This window comes from Schistocerca serialis, chromosome 2, assembly GCF_023864345.2.
Source record: "Schistocerca serialis cubense isolate TAMUIC-IGC-003099 chromosome 2, iqSchSeri2.2, whole genome shotgun sequence".
Taxonomy (NCBI): Eukaryota; Metazoa; Arthropoda; class Insecta; order Orthoptera; family Acrididae; genus Schistocerca; species Schistocerca serialis.
This window is the reverse complement of record NC_064639.1, coordinates 692,131,272-692,151,371: the sequence shown is the minus strand read 5'-3', so window position 1 is coordinate 692,151,371 and position 20,100 is coordinate 692,131,272. Positions and strand designations below refer to the sequence as shown.

General features: G+C 38.5%; 2 protein-coding genes across 3 annotated transcripts in view; both read right to left on the bottom strand.

The window, feature by feature from the left end:
• The window catches only part of LOC126457826 (dynein regulatory complex protein 9), a 141,916-nt gene extending 123,248 nt beyond the window's left edge, over positions 1 to 18,668 (bottom strand). Inside the window, exon 1 of the mRNA XM_050094455.1 lies at positions 18,611 to 18,668. The gene's annotated coding sequence lies outside the window, so the exon portion shown is untranslated. The remainder of the gene's footprint in view (positions 1 to 18,610) is intronic.
• Positions 6,141 to 12,418, bottom strand: LOC126457825 (protein mono-ADP-ribosyltransferase TIPARP-like). 2 transcript variants are annotated; one of them, XM_050094454.1, is made up of 2 exons: positions 12,299 to 12,418; positions 6,141 to 6,929 (listed from the first exon to the last, which is right to left on the bottom strand). In XM_050094454.1, exon 2 carries the CDS (start codon positions 6,909 to 6,911, stop codon positions 6,339 to 6,341), a length of 573 nt encoding a protein of 190 aa, XP_049950411.1. In that variant the 5' UTR covers positions 6,912 to 6,929; positions 12,299 to 12,418; the 3' UTR covers positions 6,141 to 6,338. The 2 variants fall into 2 exon arrangements, with proteins under 2 accessions (XP_049950411.1, XP_049950410.1); XM_050094453.1 differs by lacking the exon at positions 12,299 to 12,418 and adding an exon at positions 12,174 to 12,282.
• Positions 18,669 to 20,100: the final 1,432 nt, after the last annotated feature.

Here is a 20,100-nt window from a genome sequence, read left to right as displayed (position 1 = left end):
CAAGTGCTTAAAGGACTTTATATTATCATAAATGATTAATTTCTGTCAAAATTAACATATAAGATGTAAAATGCTATTCACTATGTATTTTATGAAATACAGTAAGTCACTAAATCTTAAAATGTTGCTGTGTACTATAAATTCAATAATCATCAGATAACACTGACTCGCCCAACATATTGATAAATGTAAAATTTATTAAAATTAAAAATTTAGTGTTAAATACAAAACTTTAGTTTATCATTTGCACACTGGTGTATAAGAAGAATAATGTGTAGGATGTCCTGAAACAGTATAATTTCTAGGGATTTTATCTGTTTATTTGATGTCGAATAAATATTATTACTATTATTATATCAACTCAAACATGGACTGGCATGAGGTACATTATAAGAAAAGCACTGCTCAGCATTACAGTAAGCAAATCTCATCCATTAGTGCAGAGCAACAAATAAACAATATGTACAAAATGACTCATATGCACCTTTACAACCAAAAATCCCATTAAAACTGTACTTCAGAAATCTGCAGAGAACGAAAGACCAGTCCCTCAAGCATCTGCCACATCATCAGTCAGAAATTCAAGTTCCAGATACAAAAAAATTTGATAATACGTACTGGTGATAAGCAAGTAGTAGTACATGGAGAGATGATTTCCATTTAGGAAAAGCGAATGGGGAAAAAAAAAAAAAAATTCAAGTAGCAGCAACTTTCAAGAACAGACATTACAAGCTTAGAGTGTAAACAACAGTTTCAAGATTGTTGAATACATCTATAGGACATGCTAATGGACACTACTACATGGCTGAAGAATACTGTAATAAGGCATTTTCTTATTGCAGGTATCAACCAATTCTACAATAAAATGGAGTCTGAAATTAAAAATAAGGGCCAAATATTATTATATAGAAAGAAAGTTAGTGTAGACAGTAATATCCCTTAAGTTACAGCAACTATCATACAGTGATTATCCCTGCAGTAGCTAAACATGGTACAACAGTCTGCATGAATGTATTTTTTCCTTTCCTTTTCGCACGTTTGGACCTAGAAATCACATAACCCGAGTACCTTCCAGTTATTAGCAGTACTGTGTTACTCCTTTATTCTAGACATCTAGACATGTGACGGTTGTGTGCTGTCTACAATTCTGCAAGACACACTGATTGCCCATAGTAATACCTCATTCTCTACTGCATGCTGCAGGTATCAACCTATAGTAACTCGTGCTGCTATAAACCCAGACAAGTGCACTAGACAAAGATATTTTCTGCACCTGTTGTCTCATCAGCTTGTTTCAGAACATGTGGAAGTCTCAGTTGCCATTAAAATTTAAACATACACTCCTGGAAATTGAAATAAGAACACCGTGAATTCATTGTCCCAGGAAGGGGAAACTTTATTGACACATTCCTGGGGTCAGATACATCACATGATCACACTGACAGAACCACAGGCACATAGACACAGGCAACAGAGCATGCACAATGTCGGCACTAGTACAGTGTATATCCACCTTTCGCAGCAATGCAGGCTGCTATTTTCCCATGGAGACGATCGTAGAGATGCTGGATGTAGTCCTGTGGAACGGCTTGCCATGCCATTTCCACCTGGCGCATCAGTTGGACCAGCGTTCGTGCTGGACGTGCAGACCGTGTGAGACGACGCTTCATCCAGTCCCAAACATGCTCAATGGGGGACAGATCCGGAGATCTTGCTGGCCAGGGTAGTTGACGTACACCTTCTAGAGCACGTTGGGTGGCACGGGATACATGCGGACGTGCATTGTCCTGTTGGAACAGCAAGTTCCCTTGCCGGTCTAGGAATGGTAGAACGATGGGTTCGATGACGGTTTGGATGTACCGTGCACTATTCAGTGTCCCCTCGACGATCACCAGTGGTGTACGGCCAGTGTAGGAGATCGCTCCCCACACCATGATGCCGGGTGTTGGCCCTGTGTGCCTCGGTCGTATGCAGTCCTGATTGTGGCGCTCACCTGCACGGCGCCAAACACGCATACGACCATCATTGGCACCAAGGCAGAAGCGACTCTCATCGCTGAAGACGACACGTCTCCATTCGTCCCTCCATTCATGCCTGTGGCGACACCACTGGAGGTGGGCTGCACGATGTTGGGACGTGAGCGGAAGACGGCCTAACGGTGTGCGGGACAGTAGCCCAGCTTCATGGAGACGGTTGCGAATGGTCCTCGCCGATACCCCAGGAGCAACAGTGTCCCTAATTTGCTGGGAAGTGGCGGTGCGGTCCCCTACGGCACTGCGTAGGATCCTACGGTCATGGCGTGCATCCGTGCGTCGCTGCGGTCCGGTCCCAGGTCGACGGGCACGTGCACCTTCCGCCGACCACTGGCGACAACATCGATGTACTGTGGAGACCTCACGCCCCACGTGTTGAGCAATTCGGCGGTACGTCCACCCGGCCTCCCGCATGCCCACTATACGCCCTCGCTCAAAGTCCGTCAACTGCACATACGGTTCACATCCACACTGTCGCGGCATGCTACCAGTGTTAAAGACTGCGATGGAGCTCCGTATGCCACGGCAAACTGGCTGACACTGACGGCGGCGGTGCACAAATGCTGCGCAGCTAGCGCCATTCGACGGCCAACACCGCGGTTCCTGGTGTGTCCGCTGTGCCGTGCGTGTGATCATTGCTTGTACAGCCCTCTCGCAGTGTCCGGAGCAAGTATGGTGGGTCTGACACACCGGTGTCAATGTGTTCTTTTTTCCATTTCCAGGAGTGTAGTTAATTATATATTTACAATAACTTCTTGGTTTTTATTTATAAATCTATGTTTATCTCCATTTGGACCGACAGTCTGGAGCAACTACTAATGATAGGAATCATGGCATTACTACTGCAGGGTTAAGAACTAATGTGGACCTTTTATACTTGCTTGTACAAGTAAAATCAGATGTTTTATGTATCTGCGAGCACTTGTTGACTCAACATGGTGACTAATACAGATCTGTTGAATATTCGGATATGCCAAATGCAAAGTATCGGATAACAACAACCCACAGTGATATGTCTGTGCATGGCAAAATCAGTCTTGCTGTACAGGAAATTGAATTAAAAAAACTTTTGTACAGAATAGGATACTATACTGCTTGCATTGGTGTTAACAAATATTGATCTCATAGTTATCTCTGTGTACCATTCACCAGAAGGTACCTTTGAAAAATATTGCACAGATAGAGAACTGCTTATCTTAGTTTATATGCCTTAAGTCCTTAAGTTAAAAATTGCATTATGTGGTGAGTTCAACATACATATAGGTGGTGGGAGTAGTAAAGAGAGGGCACAAGAATTATTAAAGAAGGATTGAAATCAAACACTGGAAACTTCAGGTTGGAATAATAACAATATAAGAAATAGATATGGTCGCTACTCGCCATAAAGATGACTCATTGAGTCGCAGACAGTCACAATGAGAATACTGATACATACGAAGCTATTGGCCAAGCCTTCCTCAGCACCTTAACATGTGCAAACACATCACACACTTGGCTTCCACCACTGGCAGCTGTTATCAGAGTTGCTGATGACGTTGGCTGAGTGTGCATGAGGTGTGCTTGCATGTGTGAAGGTACGTATGTTTTCTTTGCTGAGGAAGGCTTTGGCTTATAGCTGCAGATGTATGTATTTTCATCGTGCCTGCCTCCAACTCAATGGTTCATCTTCACGGAGAGTAACAATCTTTCCTATTCCTTTGATTATTGTTAAAGAAGAGTTGAGATTGTTAATTTCCTACACAATTGTTTTTCCACTTATATACAGATTTGCACCTGAATATACAGCTGTAAGTGCTATGAAAATGGTAGTACCTAGGAACAAAAGAATTTTAAGCCGAAGCAGTTTTATTTCTCAATGTAATCTATTGTGGCTTTGGTTGTCCAGACCATAAAAGATTTTTCATAAAGAAGACTAAATGACCTGAAAGCAGCATTGTCTGGTGTAACTTGGCAGTAAAAAATTGCAGAAATGAGGGCCAACAGTCACTTAAAAGTCAAGAACTAAATTTTGTGATATATTCCCAATACTCCCCAAGAAGAATCCCACAGGCAAATCACAAGGCATAGAAAAACCTATTAAATGGAAGATATGCCTAGTAGATAAATTAAAATGTATTGTCATAATGTTCAGAGACCATATGAAGGGATATACACGAACTTATACCGATGTACTAATTCAGGAAAGCTGTCACTGAAAGCGTCAACAATAAGCCAGGAAAAGACTGAAAGTAAATCACCAACCAACACCACACACACACACACATACACACACACACACACACACACACACACACACACACACACACACACAGGTGGGAAAAAGGAAATTACATAGATCATGCAAACATCAGGAAATCAAGCACACTAATTTTAAAGAAGTAAAAACCTTACCTCTTCCTACATCTACATCAAAATTCTTCAAACTGATGAGATATGCATGGCAGAGGGTACCTGCCATTGTACTAGTTATTAGAGTGTCTTCTCGTCCCATTCACGTATGGAGTGCAGGAAGAATGATTGTTTGGCTGTCTCTTTGCATGCTGTAAATATTCTAATCTTATTTTCATGATACCTATGTGAGTGATATGTAGGGGGTTGTTGTGTATTCCTAAAGTCAACATTTGAAGCTGGTTCCAGAAACTTTGCTAATTGACTTTCTCAGAATAGTTTACTTCTACCTTCAAGAGTCTGCCAGTTCAGTTCTTTCAGCATCTCTTTAACACTCTCCTACAGGTCAAACAAATTTGTGACCATTCATGTTGCACTCCGCTGTATATGTTCAGTATCCCCCTTTAGTCCTATTTGGTAAGGGTCCCATACACTTGAGCAATATTCTAGAACTGGTCACATAGGTGATTTGCAAGAAATCTCTTTTGTAGACTGATCGCACTTCCCCGGTCTTCTACCAATAAACTGAAGTCTACCACCCAGCTTACCCATAACTGAGCCAAGGTGATCATTCCATTTCATATCCCTACAAAATGTTACAACCAGGCATTTGTATGAGTTGGCCAATTCCAACTGTGACTCACTGATATTATGGTCATACGTCACTACGCTTTTTCGTTTTGTGAACTGTACAATTTTACATTTTTGAACATTTAAAGCACGCTGCCAATCTTTGCACCACTTTTAAATCTTACCAAGATCTGACTGAATATTCATGCAGCTCCCTGACAGTACTTCCTACGAGACAACTGTATCATCTGCATGAAGTCTAAAGTTACTATTAATATTGTCCATAAGGCCATTAATATACAACATGACCAGTAAAGGTCCCAACACACTTCCCTGGGGCACACCTTAAGTTACTTCTACATCTGACAATGAATTTCCATCCAAGATAAAATGCTGTGACCTCCCTACCAAAAAGTCCTCAATCCAGCCACAAATTTCTCTTGATACCCCACACGTTTGTACTTTTGATAATAAGTGTAGGTGTAGTACTGAGTCAAATGCTTTTGGGAAGTCATGAAATACTGCATCTACCTGACTTCCAAACAAAGCTTTCAGTATGTAATGTGAGAAAAGTGCAAGTCGGGTTTCACACGATAGATATTTTTGGAGTCCATGCTGGTTAGCGTGTAGGAGGTCATTCAGTTCCTTGTTGCAATAATGAAAATACTAGGATAGAAACAACAAAGGAACACAAGGAAAGGTAACCACATGTCGGTAACTGGTTGATGTGCGGTACACAGATGTATGAACAGAAAATATATATCGTTAGCTTTTGATCTACCTCATTTTCTAAATTGCTCAAAAGAAGTTTTGCACCATCCTCATGATGCACACATTTTGTTATTTTTTGACTGGAAACCTTTCAATCAACGAGTATTTCTTTGATCACAGATCTCCAATGGGAGTGCTCAAACTGTTACCTGCTGTAAATCCATAGTGATGAGAGTTCTCCCTCCCACATTCAGTACTTAGAGAGACTTCATTATAACATGAATCCTACAACCCATTGTTCATCTATTACAGCAATGTACATAAAGTGATCAAATAAGACAACTTAGAAGGAGGAAAGCAAAAGTTTGCAGGCTGCACTTTGTAGACAGTACCTTTAAAACTGAATAAATCAGGTACTTCTTGTACACAAACTCAAACTTCAAAATGTGTAAGAATAGTTTTATTTATTTTTAAGATATATGACACATTTTCCATAGATTTTTTTCAATATGTAAATAGGGTAAGAATATAGTGGCACTAAACTTGAGACAGAAAAAAAAAATTGTAAATCCCAGAATTATATTCCACAAAACACATACAAACATGGAAGAATCACTGCCAATTAAAATCTATCATTCAGTATAGCTCTGAATCATCATTATAATATATTACATATTCTGGATAAAACTCGTTATCAGAATACTTGACATAAACTTTGTCCTTGTTCCCAACAGTTGTATCACAACCTTTGGTGGGTATCTTAGTAGAGTATGAACCCTGGCATTTATTTGATACCAGTACACTTGCAACTATCATAGCTCTCGCACATCCAGCATTGCTATTACAATGTCTATTAGCGTACTTAAGATCTGGACTGAAGCTAACACCTCTGCCAAATTTTGTTCGTACAGAAAACCTCCAATCAAAGTTCTCACTAATGATGGATTGTACATTGTCTTCTGCTGTTGCATGGTACAATGTTACTTCTGACACGTGGCCATATCGTTTCCTGTACTCTGCCTTTTTTAGCTGGTAGCAGCTCCACAAATAAGGATTCTTAACTTTCACAACAGATGTGATATCCAAATCATATGGCATCATATCTATTATGTCTAAATCTTCATAATCACTGAGTTCCTCTTCTACAACTTCAGCAGACCGCCGCACTCTCCAGTATTTAGGAATATATCTCCTTGCCAATTCTTTCATCGTTAACAATTCTGCAAACTAAACAAATCAGTGTAAGCTCTCAAATCAAAAAGTAAGCACAGTTCAAATTAGAACAGACAAAATTTTAGATAGTTTATAACATGAACTATAACTTTCTTGTAACAGCATTCAGTTTGCATGAGTCAACCCACACACAGGACCCACAGAGTAATTATCACACAGTGTTGAGCTTGGTTTTAAGTTTCAAACTACTGAGTTTTTACAACTTCTAACGATGTCTCCAGCACTGGGCATGAAATATTAGGCACAGAAAGATGCCTTGGACCACAGTGTAATGTTCACAAGACAAAAATTACCAAAGAGTAATTTCAGATCCAGAAATTACAAGTGACACAGTAGTCAAATGTAACAAAACTTCCTGGCAGATTAGAAGTTCGTTGGATTAGGAGTTGAACCTGGTCATTTCCCTTTTGTGCAAACTGGTTCACCAATTGAGGCACCTGAGCACATTTCACACCCCAGAGCAAAGAACCCTCCTGCACATTCCAAAACCATCAACTTAGCTTTAGGAAAAATAATTCGAGTAATAACTTTTTTTACACTGTCTTTGATGTTATCTAGAAAAAAATGTGCTTACTAATGACGACAAACCTATAAAAACAAAAAGTGAGGTAATATTTTCATTTTGTGTAATAACTGGCTGCTCATCTTAAAATGTTGACAAATGGTAATAATACACACAGACAATAGGAAAAAAATTTGGTGCCTGATGGTATATCTATGGACTATGTCACAGAGATTAGGTGTAATATTATAAGCCAATGTGAAACAGAATTACACGTGAAACCAAATGTAGAGAGGGTGAATATAAAAATGGTTTATTGATGGAAAGTGTGGTACATGTGTAAAGAGACTTTCACACAAACTATTCTTGAATATGACTGAAAAACTTTGGAATCTTCATCAATAAAAGGATATGTAATGTTAAGATTGTAAACAATCAATTTGCTCCACATGGAAGTACTGTGAGGATATTCACAGAAGTTAACTGATAACAGCTGAATGAAATGCATAGTTCTCAAAAAAATTTATGTTTAATTTTTTTTTATTGTTTTTGGGTGGGGGAATAGTCAGGTTAAATTATAGCAACCACGAACCAAATACTGACTGATGATTTTAAAGTTTGGAAAAAAGATATCATTTGACTAAGGAATTTAAAGAACAGATAATGATAGTCAAGGCAGAACTCAATATGAAGAAACCACTGGGCAATAATAACAAATGGAGATGACCTACATAACTACTTTTAAAATATTCTGCCAAAGAGAAGCGAGTGTGAACACCCTCATGAAAAAGTATCTGTCATTATGTTTCTGAAACATACCTCAAGAGCACTGCATATTCTGGAAGAAAATGAGGTAAAGTAAATAATATAGTACTCTGAAGGGAACGATAGGATAAGAAGGTAATAGTAATCAAAATACATGAATCAAGTATTTCCATTTACAATCAAATTAATAAATATTATAATAAACCACAGTCATAGCAATTATGATATAAACATACCGAAACAAACAAAAAATTGTAGTGACAATGACAGTTTCTGAATCTGATTGTAATAGCGAGACACATATCCCCTATGTAACTTTATATGTTCTAACCATGGAATATTTATGCAACCACTGTTTCTTTGATTGTGGAAGTTGAAATTATATGCACTTCTCCTCACCTGAATCATACATTCTGTTAATAAGCCATTTGTATGAAACTGCAATGAGTATTGTGCAGGCTACAATGCATCTGTTTTTAAAACAGCTCACATCTGCCACATACCAGATATAGTGCATTGCTGGATGGTTGCTCCTACATTTGTATAAACTAGCCACTGTGAATGAAAGCACTTAGAAATTAATTTTCAGTTTTTATCTAGTATAAAGCTCTCAGTTTGTCTGAAAAGGGAAGTTTACTACCATGTGTATTACCAGTCTTAATTTATAATTATGGGCCACAACTTTTAATGTGAAAAATATATATACTGATGCTTGCTTGGAGAACTAATAGCAAGAAGAATGTTGGGAATTACTTGCAGAGATAGGAAAGCATGCACACGGATCAAGCAACACACTGAAACAGAGGACCTATGGCTGTAATTAAAATGAAATAAGAGGTGGGCAGTACATGTATGCAAGTGTACAGATGCACAGCAGTTTAAATTCTATGCTGGAGTACAACAGAGAAGAACTTAATGGAAAGTGAGTAGATGGCATTAAAAAACATGCAAGAGAGATGTCAATGTACACAGCCAAAGACTGTAATGCACAGAAAATTCTGAGGACACCTTTATCCAGCAGTCGATATCAAATAACTAAGCTGCTACTGATGAGGACTTCTGGGCCAGTTCTCAAATACAAAACTGTAGATCAACATCACTGTGGTTGTTCTTACTCTAGAGGCAACTTATTCAAATCCTGTTGATAGATAAAATGTTTCACTGTTTTACTAAATTGTATACCAATATCCTGGGCAAATCACCAACCTCTTCAAACTGTTTTCTCTAGCAAGACCATGAGACATGTTGATGATGATCCATCTATTAGATACAAACATCAAGCTTGGTCACACACTTGTGCTATTTAAGATGAGCAACCACCTCATTAATTTAAATAGCAAATACCCTACAGACATGTATGAAAATGTGTCGTAGCATTCAATTCTGACCTAATGAGTGAGCAAATAGCCATATTTCCATGGAAACACAATGCATGCAAACTGCTGGTCATTCCAGCACTTAATAAAATTGACTCCTTCCACATCACTGAGAGTCCTCTTCTATCACAAAACTCTATGAGATACAGTGGTTGGATGGATGAATGAACAACTTACAGTTGTTGGATGGATGAACGAACAACTTACAATCAGATTGCTGCTCAAAATTTTGTAACAGACAGATGTTTTTAAAACTGTATCATGCATTTTTTATATTTATTTATTTATTTGTCCATATATAGGCCTATCTCTTTTTCAGTACATATATAGTACACAGGATATTGGACACATAATATTTTTAGCTATTGGTTTTTCAAATGTCAAACATACATTATTTAAATTTCTATGACAAATTGGAACTATACAGTTAATAATTACAAATTTCTGAAATACTGTATATTTATAACTTATTTCTACAATTAACGATACAAATTAGATTTTTTCTTGCATAAGATACTGTGAGATTGAATAGTAGCAGTTTTTCAGAAGGTAGGATGACACAGACTTTTTAAAGCTTTGTAGTTCAAGAAGAGATTTTATATGTCTTGGTAATCTGTTGCAAAGTTTTGTTCCTGCATGATATACACCTTTTTGGCATAATGTGGTGCTACAATGATTAACACGTATGTCACTGTCTGACCTGTTACTGTAATCATGGGCACTTTTGTTTTGAGGAAAAAGGTTTTCTTTACTCAGTATGCTTTTTTTTTTTTTTTGACATGTGTGACTACTTCCAGTGTATAAATGCAGGGAAGGGGTAGGATCTTTAGATCGTTAAAGAAAGGTTTGCATGGTTTTCTGCTGCTCACTTGTTTCATTATTCTTATAATTGCCTTTTGTTTCCTGAAAACTGTTATGGCCTGGTGTACATTTCCCCAGAAAATAATACCATAGTTCAGTATAGAATGTACATGAGCAAAGTATACAGCCCTAACTGTTTCTGCACTAGTATTGTTGCAGAGAATTGTTACTAGCCTACATAGCTTATTTTTGCTAGTTTTGAATTTAGGTTCAAATGGCTCTGAGCACTATGGGACTTAACTTCTAAGGTCATCAGTCCCCTAGAACTTAGAACTAATTAAACCTAACGAACCTAAGGGCATCACACACATCCATGCCTGAGGCAGGATTCGAACCTGCGACCGTAGTGGTCGCGCAGTTCCAGACTGTAGCGCCTACAACCGCTCGGCCACCCTGGCCGGATTTTGAATTTAGGGCTGTGATGTGAGTGCTCCATTTAAGATTTTCCTGGATATGAATCCCAAGAAATTTAGTTTCACTGACAGCACTAATGTTTTGGTTATCTATACATATTACAGGTTGTGCCGGATTTTTATTTTGATCAGTGTGGAAATTCATGAGTACCGTTTTTTGGGGATTAATATTAGCTTGTTTCTGGTAAACTATTCAGACACTCCTTTTGTAATATCTTTTGGAGATGCAGTAAGATTTTCTTCTTTATTCCCATCAATAAACTGGTGTCATCTGCAAACAGTACTGGTTCAGAATCCTTAGCATGTGATGGGAAATCATTAACGCAGACCAAAAAAAAAAAGAAAGGGACCTAAAATGGAGCCCTGTGGAACACCATGACTTGTGATATGGTGTACTACAAAAAACTCCATTTTTTAGTTGAAATATAGGCTACAGTAGTTGTGCCTCTGATACAAAATATTCAAGAAACTTACTCGAAATAACAGATACATTAAATCTGTCAATGAAAAAAGAGATTTTATGAAATATGGACAGCACAGTAATGGCATTCTGTGTGACTTAACACTACAGGATATCAAGAGAACCACCAATAATGTGGCAGGCAATGGAAATGAAGCTGACACAGAGACAGATGAAGTGCAAGTGTGGGGGACGTATCAGTAGTTGTCAAATTAGACACTGGAAGCAAAGCAGTGCAAGTGGAGGCTCCATATCAACCAGTGTAACTAGACATGGAAGGCAAAACAGCACAAGAGTAAGCACGACGAATAAAAATTAAGCCCACTCGTTGCAGACATCCACCAGCTTGAGGACTCTTCATGGTGTTAGGTCAAAACATTAGCCCCACATTTTTTCTTAAAAATAAGCGACAAATAAGACAAAAAACGAGCAAGTAAGTAAATCAGAATACTCAATTAAACTGGCAACTCGGGAATTTGCAATCTGGAAAGAAACCAGAAGTGACGACAACGTCCTAGACAAAGCAAAAAACTCCTCGTGGAAGCAAAACATGAAACGCCAGACATTAGCGTAAGGTACAAAAAATGTATTACTCTGCTTCTTTTACACGTGTATGTGCGGCAAGAATGGATAAGAACATAAAGATCTCGTTTCGTGTGTTACTGAACACCCCGTACTCCTCTTGCATTCTATAGACTGTACTGTGTGCCAATTGCAGAGTTGAGTTGCCATTACTCAGAAACAAACACCCACAAATAACTCTCAGTATTGTTATCTACAAGTGCAGCAAATCAGATGAAGTCCGAAGCAAAAGAACCACATCAGCTAGATTCTCAACTTCCAACATTAACACAGTGTTACCATTCTGGTCATTCCGCTTGACTTAGTTCCCTGTATATCTATCATCGCAAGACATGATTGTGGATATTCATGACAATGGTATATGACACTGGAACAAGTTTTAATTACGTAATAATGTACATTACTTAAAAGATGACACTCGTATATGAAGCACTGCTTTCTTGTTACCGGTATATTAGGCCGGTATTACACAATCAAATTTCTTTGTCCAATATCTTTGTCAAAGATATTTGATAGTGTAATAGGGACTTTGTCAAATGTCGTCCAATATTTGATCAAATCTAGGGCCTCACTGTATATTTGATCAAAGAAACCGCTTGTCTTCTGTTCACTGCAATGTGACATGTTACCACATGGAGCGCTAGCATCGCTGCAGGGTTCTGTCGTCTGTAGTGTTTTTATAACCATTGCCGGTAAATACAATTGGTGTGTGCCGACAACTACAAAATTAATAGAGATGTCTGAAGCTGTTGAGGCGCTTTACAACGTGAGGCATCCTGAATACAAAAATAGATTAAGAAGATTGGAGACGTGACCTAACCTAACATAACCCTCTCCTGTAGCAAGGAATCGGAGTGTTACAGTGAGCCAGTCTTCTGAAGATGTAGCAGTTCTTAAGTGAATATTGTGCTTTGTGATATGAGGATACACTTCATTGAGCACATACAGAAATGTACGCTCATCCATTCTTAAGTAATTGATGTACGACTTGACGTCTTCCACTGTAAGCTCACGTAACAAGTTTTGTTGAATGCTTTTATCGTGGGGTCAACAGAAACCTCCGATCTTACTCGTCGGCTTTGACCCGTGACGTAAGCGTGTTGTGGTGTGTGACGTCATAACGTCATTCCTTAGGCCGGTATTACACTATCAAATTTCTTTGTCCAAGATCTTTGTCCAATATCTTTGTCAAAGATTTTTGATAGTGTAATAGGGATCTTTGACAAATGTCGTCCAATATTTGATCAAATCTAGGCCGAGGCCGTATATTTGATCAAAGAAATCGCTTGTCTTCTGTTCACTGCAATGCGATATGTTACCACGCCGAGCGCCAGCATCGCTGGAGCGTTCTGTCATCTTTTGTGTTTGTAAACATGGCTGCTAAATACAATTGGTGTGTGGCGTCTACCACAAAATTAACTGAATTGTACGAAGCGGATGAGGCGCTTTACAATGTGAGGCACCCTGAATATAAAAATAGGTTAAGAAGATTGGAAAGTTATAAAAATATTGCAGAGATAATCAGCCGAGACATACGGCCAGGATGTACGGCCGAAGACATAAAGAGGAAGATAAATGGCCTCCGTACTAGCTACTCGTACGAAAAAGCGAAAGTACGTATTGACATATTCATTTATATTTATTTATGCAAGTTAAGTTTACATGTTATACAAATGATTAGCATTAATTTGTTCACTGCAGCGACTTGAAGCATACAATAATGTTTACGTAACCTACAAGTAGTTAAATTATTTTCATTATTAATATTGCAGATGAATAAAAGCAAAAGTGGAGCCAGTGCGCAGGCGGTGTACACACCACAAGTGTACTGGTTTCAAATGCTGAAATTTCTAGACCAGTCTACAGAGGCCGACGAAAGTATGTGCAATTTGGAGAGCACGGATAGTGAAGCTGGTAGTGAACGTGCGACACCGACACCGATGTTTGAGGATATGTTAGCAGTATGTACATTTGTTTACATTTTACGTTACTAAATGTGATTATCTTGCCAGGGCACCTTCCCAGCGCCATTGTAAAATGTCTTAAAGTATTCCCTAACTGCTCTCCCGTGTACTGTACGTCCAGAAGCAGCTTGGCAGGCTATTGGTTCCATTTGCTGTAGGTCCTCAGTGGTTTGTGTCTCAAAATAAGTGCAGTCTCCTACTATGGCAGACACAGTTTCCTGCCGTGTGTACAAGTGTTTTCTTCTCTCAGTTAACAAGTTGTGCAATGTGCAGGCAGCCAGTGTTATTGTGGTAACTTTTTCAGGAGGCAGATTAATGGTAGTAAGAAAAATCCTGAAACGACTTGCAAGAATGCCAAAGCTGCTCTCCACTAATCTTCTCCCTCGTGACAGTCTGTAATTGAAAACCTTTTCTTCTTTTGTGATTCCTTTTAAGGGGTATGGCTTCATAATGTTATAACTCAGAGGAAAAGCGTCATCTGCCAGTACTACCATTGGAGTTGTAATGTTTGTGTTCCCAAGCTTCCTGCCTTCAGGAATGTTGAGCATAGATCGGTCAATGAGACACTCACATAGTTTGCTTTTTGAAAACACTCCAGCATCACCAACACGCCCATTAGTTCCTACATCTACATACAAAAATTTGTAGGAAGCATCTACCATGGCAAATAAAATGATACTATTGAAGGATTTATAATTAAAAAAGTGCGATCCACTAGCTTGTGGACATTTAATACGAATGTGCTTTCCGTCCATTGCTCCTATAGTGTTATAACAGTTCCACTTCTTCTCGAAATCCTCTGCAATTTGCTCCCACTCTCCTCTGCTTGAGGGTACCTGTAAATAAATAAGATTTTTTGTATGTGCAAGGAAGTACGTAACTAATGGCTTTTATCTTTTATTTTATAGCAAGACGTGCAAGAGCCTGTCGCATGTAGCGAGGCACAGCCACAGCCCCTGCGTCAAGAGCGGCCTCCCACCAAAAGGAGGAAAGTCACGCCAGACGTGGCAACTAACGTCATGCAGGAGGCCAGCAGGACACTTCAGGCTATGGCTGATGCTGCCAGAACCATGCCTGTCCATGATGACCGCTATAGTACCCTTGGCGCCCACATCGCAGCAGATCTGCGTGAAATGGAAAGAGTGGGCAGCAGGGAATACACCACTGCCACTATGCACAGTCTGCAGCGGACATTAATGGACAGGTGGGATTTGCTGCATGCGACAGTCCGTGCACAACCGTCCACCTCTGGATATATCCAGGTTGCCTTGCAGCAGGCTGGAATACAGGATGAAGATTCCCTTCCATAAATATATATGTGTCTACAAATTTTGTATCTCTCCAATCTTCTTAATCTATTTTTATAATCAGGGTGCCTCACATTGTAAAGTGTCTCATCCGCTTCATACATTTCAATTAATTTTGTGGTATCACACATCTCATTTGCCATGTAAATAAAATTAAATAAATAAAATAATAACAATTTATCTTCATGAACATAAAGTGTATAGAACAGTTATTTACCTTCAGACAATAGTCCTTTAGTGCTTTGTAAATTGCTTCACACGTTTCAGGTATTATTTTACTTAATGTGCATTGTGGAATTCGAGTGCTGTACTGTAAGCTAGAGTAACTTTCTCCTGTAGCAAGGAATCGTAGCGTTACAGTGAGCCTGTCTTCTGCAGATATAGCAGTTCTTAGGTGAGTATTGTGTTTTGAGATATGAGGAATCACTTCACTGAGAACATACTGAAAAGTATGCTCATCCATTCGCAAGAAATTGATGTATGACTTGACGTCTTCCACTATTAACTCACGTAACAAGTTTTGCTGAATGCTTTTTTCGTCTCGTCGTGAAACCCACGGCTTCACCCAGGTACGTTTCCTTTTTTTTCCCCGCTTCTGTATCTCATGTGCACACACAGCAATTGTGGCACAAGCAGCAGCTGCTGCGGTTAATAACAATATGTTTCTGTCAGCCATCTTGAACTTTGACGAAAACTTTGATGACAGTGTAATACCCCTTCTAGCGCTACGTCAAAGATCTTTGTCCAATATATTGGACGGAATATTGGATCACATCTTTGATCAAATCTTTGACAAAGAAATTTGATAGTGTAATACCGGCCTTAGTCATAGATCTTAATGGCTTCACTTCGAGGCATAGATAATAAAGCAGTTCTGTGTTCTAATAAGCTTTTGCTGTTATGTTTCAATTTAGTTTTTTACTGATTACTTAATAAAGTAGGATCGGCTTATTCTATCTCGTGAGATTATTTTTTTAAAGCCAAAACACACTTATCAGCTACTGAAGGCAGCTACAACACTAGAAAAATCGCTTCTCGGCTTTTGACAAGATATTGCTTAATAAAGTAGGATCAGTTTATTCTATCTCGTGAGATTTTTTTTAAAAAAGCCTAAAAAACACTATTGCTTAATAAAGTAGGATCAGTTTATTCTATCTCGTGAATTTTTTTTTTTTAAAGCCAAAAAACACTTATTAGCTACTGAAGGGAGCTACAACATTAGAAGAATCGCTTCTCGGTTTTTGACAAGATATTGCTTAGTAAAGTAGGATCAGTTTATTCTATCTCGTGAGATTTTTTTTTTAAAAAGCCAAAAAAACACTATTGCTTAATAAAGTAGGATCAATTTATTCCATCTCGTGAGATTTTTTTTTAAAAAGCCAAAAAAACACTATTGCTTAATAAAGCAGGATCAGTTTATTCTATCTCGTGAGATTTTTTTTTTAAAGCCAAAAAACACTTATTAGCTACTGAAGGGAGCTGCTTAATAAAGTAGGATCAGTTTATTCTATCTTGTGAGATTTTTTTTTTAAAAAAAGTCAAAAAACACTTATTACGTACTGAAGGGAGCTAGAACATTAAGAACAATCGCTTCTCGGCTTTTGACAAGATATTGCTTAATAAAGTAGGATCAGTTTATTCTATCTCGTGAGATTTTTTTTTTAAAAAGTCAAAAAACACTTATGCCTTTGACAAGATCAATGTTTATCTCTCTCGCATTCCTTTGTTTCTCAACATTCTCCTCAGCTCTTTCATCTCTGTAATACATGCTCTCTGGCGACTTGTGACGTGATTGTTCAAAGCCGACGGGTTGTATCCCCTGCTGCACTAGTCCCGATTTTTTTCGTCGTTTTGCGTGGTTTTGTATGGCGGTCGGTGGCTACATTTGTGTATATTTAGTTTCTCCCCACCCAAAAACCCCCAATTTCCCACGCTTGTCCCGTTAGTCATTAGGCTTTTTGTGAAACCTGTGTATTTCAGTGTTTATGATACGTATGCGATGTTTTTATATCCGCCATATTGGAATTGTCGTTTATGGTCGTTTCCGCCATATTTGTGACGTCATGGGTCAAAGCCGACGGGTAAGATCGGACGCTTCTGTATTTCCTTATCGTGTCGTCGTAAAACCCACGGCTTCACCCAGATTAGATTAGTTTTTCGTTCCATAGATCCGTGCTGAGGAGATCCTCGTGGATGTGGAACATGTCGATTTTTTTAAGCTGAAATGACAATACTAATAGTATGAATAAATACATCATTTGTTTCTACTAAAAACTTCGCCAATGGAGTAGGAGTTGGCCAGTAGTAAGCCTTTCACGCTCCTTTGAAGCTATTTCTAACTAAATTTTTTTATGTTTCCTGGCAAATTATTGAAGATGAGTGTTCCTGAGTAGTGGACCCCTTTTTGAACTAAAGTAAGTGCTTTTTAAGTCCTTGTGCAGATCATTTTTGTTCCTGGTATTGTATGTATGAACTGAGTTGTTTGTTGGAAAAAGAGATATATTATTTACGACAAATTTCATTAAGAAGTAAATATACTGAGAGGCAGTAGTTAGTATACCCAGTTCTTTGAAGAGGTTTCTGCAGGAGGTCCGTGAATTTACTCCACAAATAATACGTATTACACGCTTTTGGAACTTGAAAACTTTTGTTTGACTTAAAGATTTACCACAAAATATTATCCCATATGACATTATGGAATGAAAGTATGCAAGCTTTTTCATTTTTATGTTGCCTATGTCTGCTAACACTCGAATTGCAAATACAGATTTGTTAAGGCCTTTTTGCAGTTCTGTGGTGTGCTCCTCCCAACTGAATATATTATCAAGTTGTAATCCCAGGACTTTTAAGACTGTCAACCTCGTATGTATGGTTCCATTTTTTCCCCCCACTTCTTTTCCGCATGTGCACACAATGCAATTGGAGTACGTAGAACTGCTGCGGTTAATAACAAGTTGTTGTCAGCCATCTTGAACTTTGACGAAAAATTTGATGACAGTGTAATACCCCTTCTAGCGCTACGTCAAAGATCTTTGTCAAATATATTGGACGGAATATTGGATCACATCTTTGATCAAATCTTTGACAAAGAAATTTGATAGTGTAATACCGGCCTTAGCGACTTGTAGAATTCGAAGTTCGGCGGAAGCAGCAGCTCACTATCAAACTTGTCAACCTTGTCCCACAACAACTAAACAACTATTAAAATGCATGCCGGTGCTACAAAAAAGGAGATGGCACAACTAAATACAAGGACCCATAGCGCCGCTACCCTTGAGTTTTCCAGTGGTAAAAACATTCAAGTCTTATAGATTACGGATTACAGAAAAAGCTTTCGCTCAAGAGATAATTTAAACATCCACTCCCAAGGGAAGCAAAGCGAAAATTGTTTTCCAACATAAGCAACATTCAGTAAATATTAAATGAAGGTAGTAAAAAAACTTACCACTTCTCTCCAACACTTCCTTCGTTCTTGTAAAAGAACAGCCTACGTATGCTATAACATCGACGATTGAAAACTGCAGTACATCACCGAACAGGTATGCCAACATAGTTTCATAAGTAAAAGGAAAGCCACATCATGCGTAAGCAGATAACCAACGCAAGAAACACTTGGGTGTTATAAACGATAAATATGTCTTCACTGTATCGTAAGACTTATGGAAACAGAGATTTAAACGTATGATGTTCAGTTTAATATTACCTAAGTGTAAATATTCAAGAATTGTATTCTACATACATTATTTTACAGTGATATTGGCTTCATCATACAGGATGTAGTATTACGTACATAATAATAAAATAAACTAATGTCAATACATTATTGTATATATTTTAAGCATGTTAGTGTACCAAATTACACCAGGGTAGTTTCTGAAATTCATGGACGTTATCCGAATCAAAAGAAGCGAGACAAGTGCGTGACATCCTGTTATCAAATCATCATAATCCAGCGATACCCGTGTCCAGAATTATTGTTTATTCGAACAAATGCATGACGATGGCGGGTGAAATGGTCTGTACTGAAATATTCAGTACATTTTTCGCAATTTTGTGTTGATAAATATCCGAAGTTCCATAACATCTATATATATCAATTAATATTTACTGAATGTTACTTATGCTGGAAAACGTTTTATGCTTTGCTCTTCTTGTAGTTGAATGTTTAAATTATCTCTTGAGTGAAAGCTTTTACTCTGATCCGTAATCAGCGACTTAATTTTTTTTACCACTGGAAAACTCAACGGCAGCGGGGCTTTGGCGCCTGGTATTTGGTTGTGACGTCTCCTTTTTGTAGCACCGGCATGCATATTAATTGTTGTTTGGTTGTTGTGGGACAGGGTTCGCAATGTGTGTGTGCTTGTGTGTGTGTGTGTTAATTAGCAACCTGTAGCTGCCAGTCAAACGTGGACAAAATTACACTTGTCCACGTTTGACTGGCAGCTACAGGTTGCTATTAAAACACACACAGACACACACACACACACACACACAGAGCTGTCGGATTTGAAGAGAAACATGGTTCTTTTATCGCTACGGCGTACAATATTGTTCCGCAAGGACTTATGGTTCGCAATGAGCGTGGCGTAAACATTCCGTAGCTACCCGACGTCAGTCGACGACAAAAAAAAAAAAAAAAAAAAAAAAAAAAAAAAAAAAAAAAAAAAAAAAAAAAAAGAGCCACGTCAAAGTTTGCCGTTGGAGACGTATTCGCACAAGAAACAAAAGTCGACAGTCGGCGCGGTGGCTGATGGGAGCGACTAACGGGAAGTGCCTGGTCGCTTCCATTTACCATTAGCCACAGCCACCGAGCCGCGTGTCAACTTTGTATGCGAGTGTATTACCAGTATCACGTTGTGATTTTGGCCTCCAGAAGCTGTCAAATTTCTTTTCTACATTTTAGATCTATAAGAATAAATCATTAACACTGCATTG

Coding starts and splice junctions, on each gene's coding strand:
- LOC126457825 (XM_050094453.1), bottom strand. CDS start 12,218: ATGATAGATATACAGGGAACTAAGTCAAGCGGAATGACCAGAATG. Junction 6,930..12,173: donor CAAGCGGAATGACCAGAATG/GTAACACTGTGT, acceptor TGATTTGTTTAG/TTTGCAGAATTGTTAACGAT.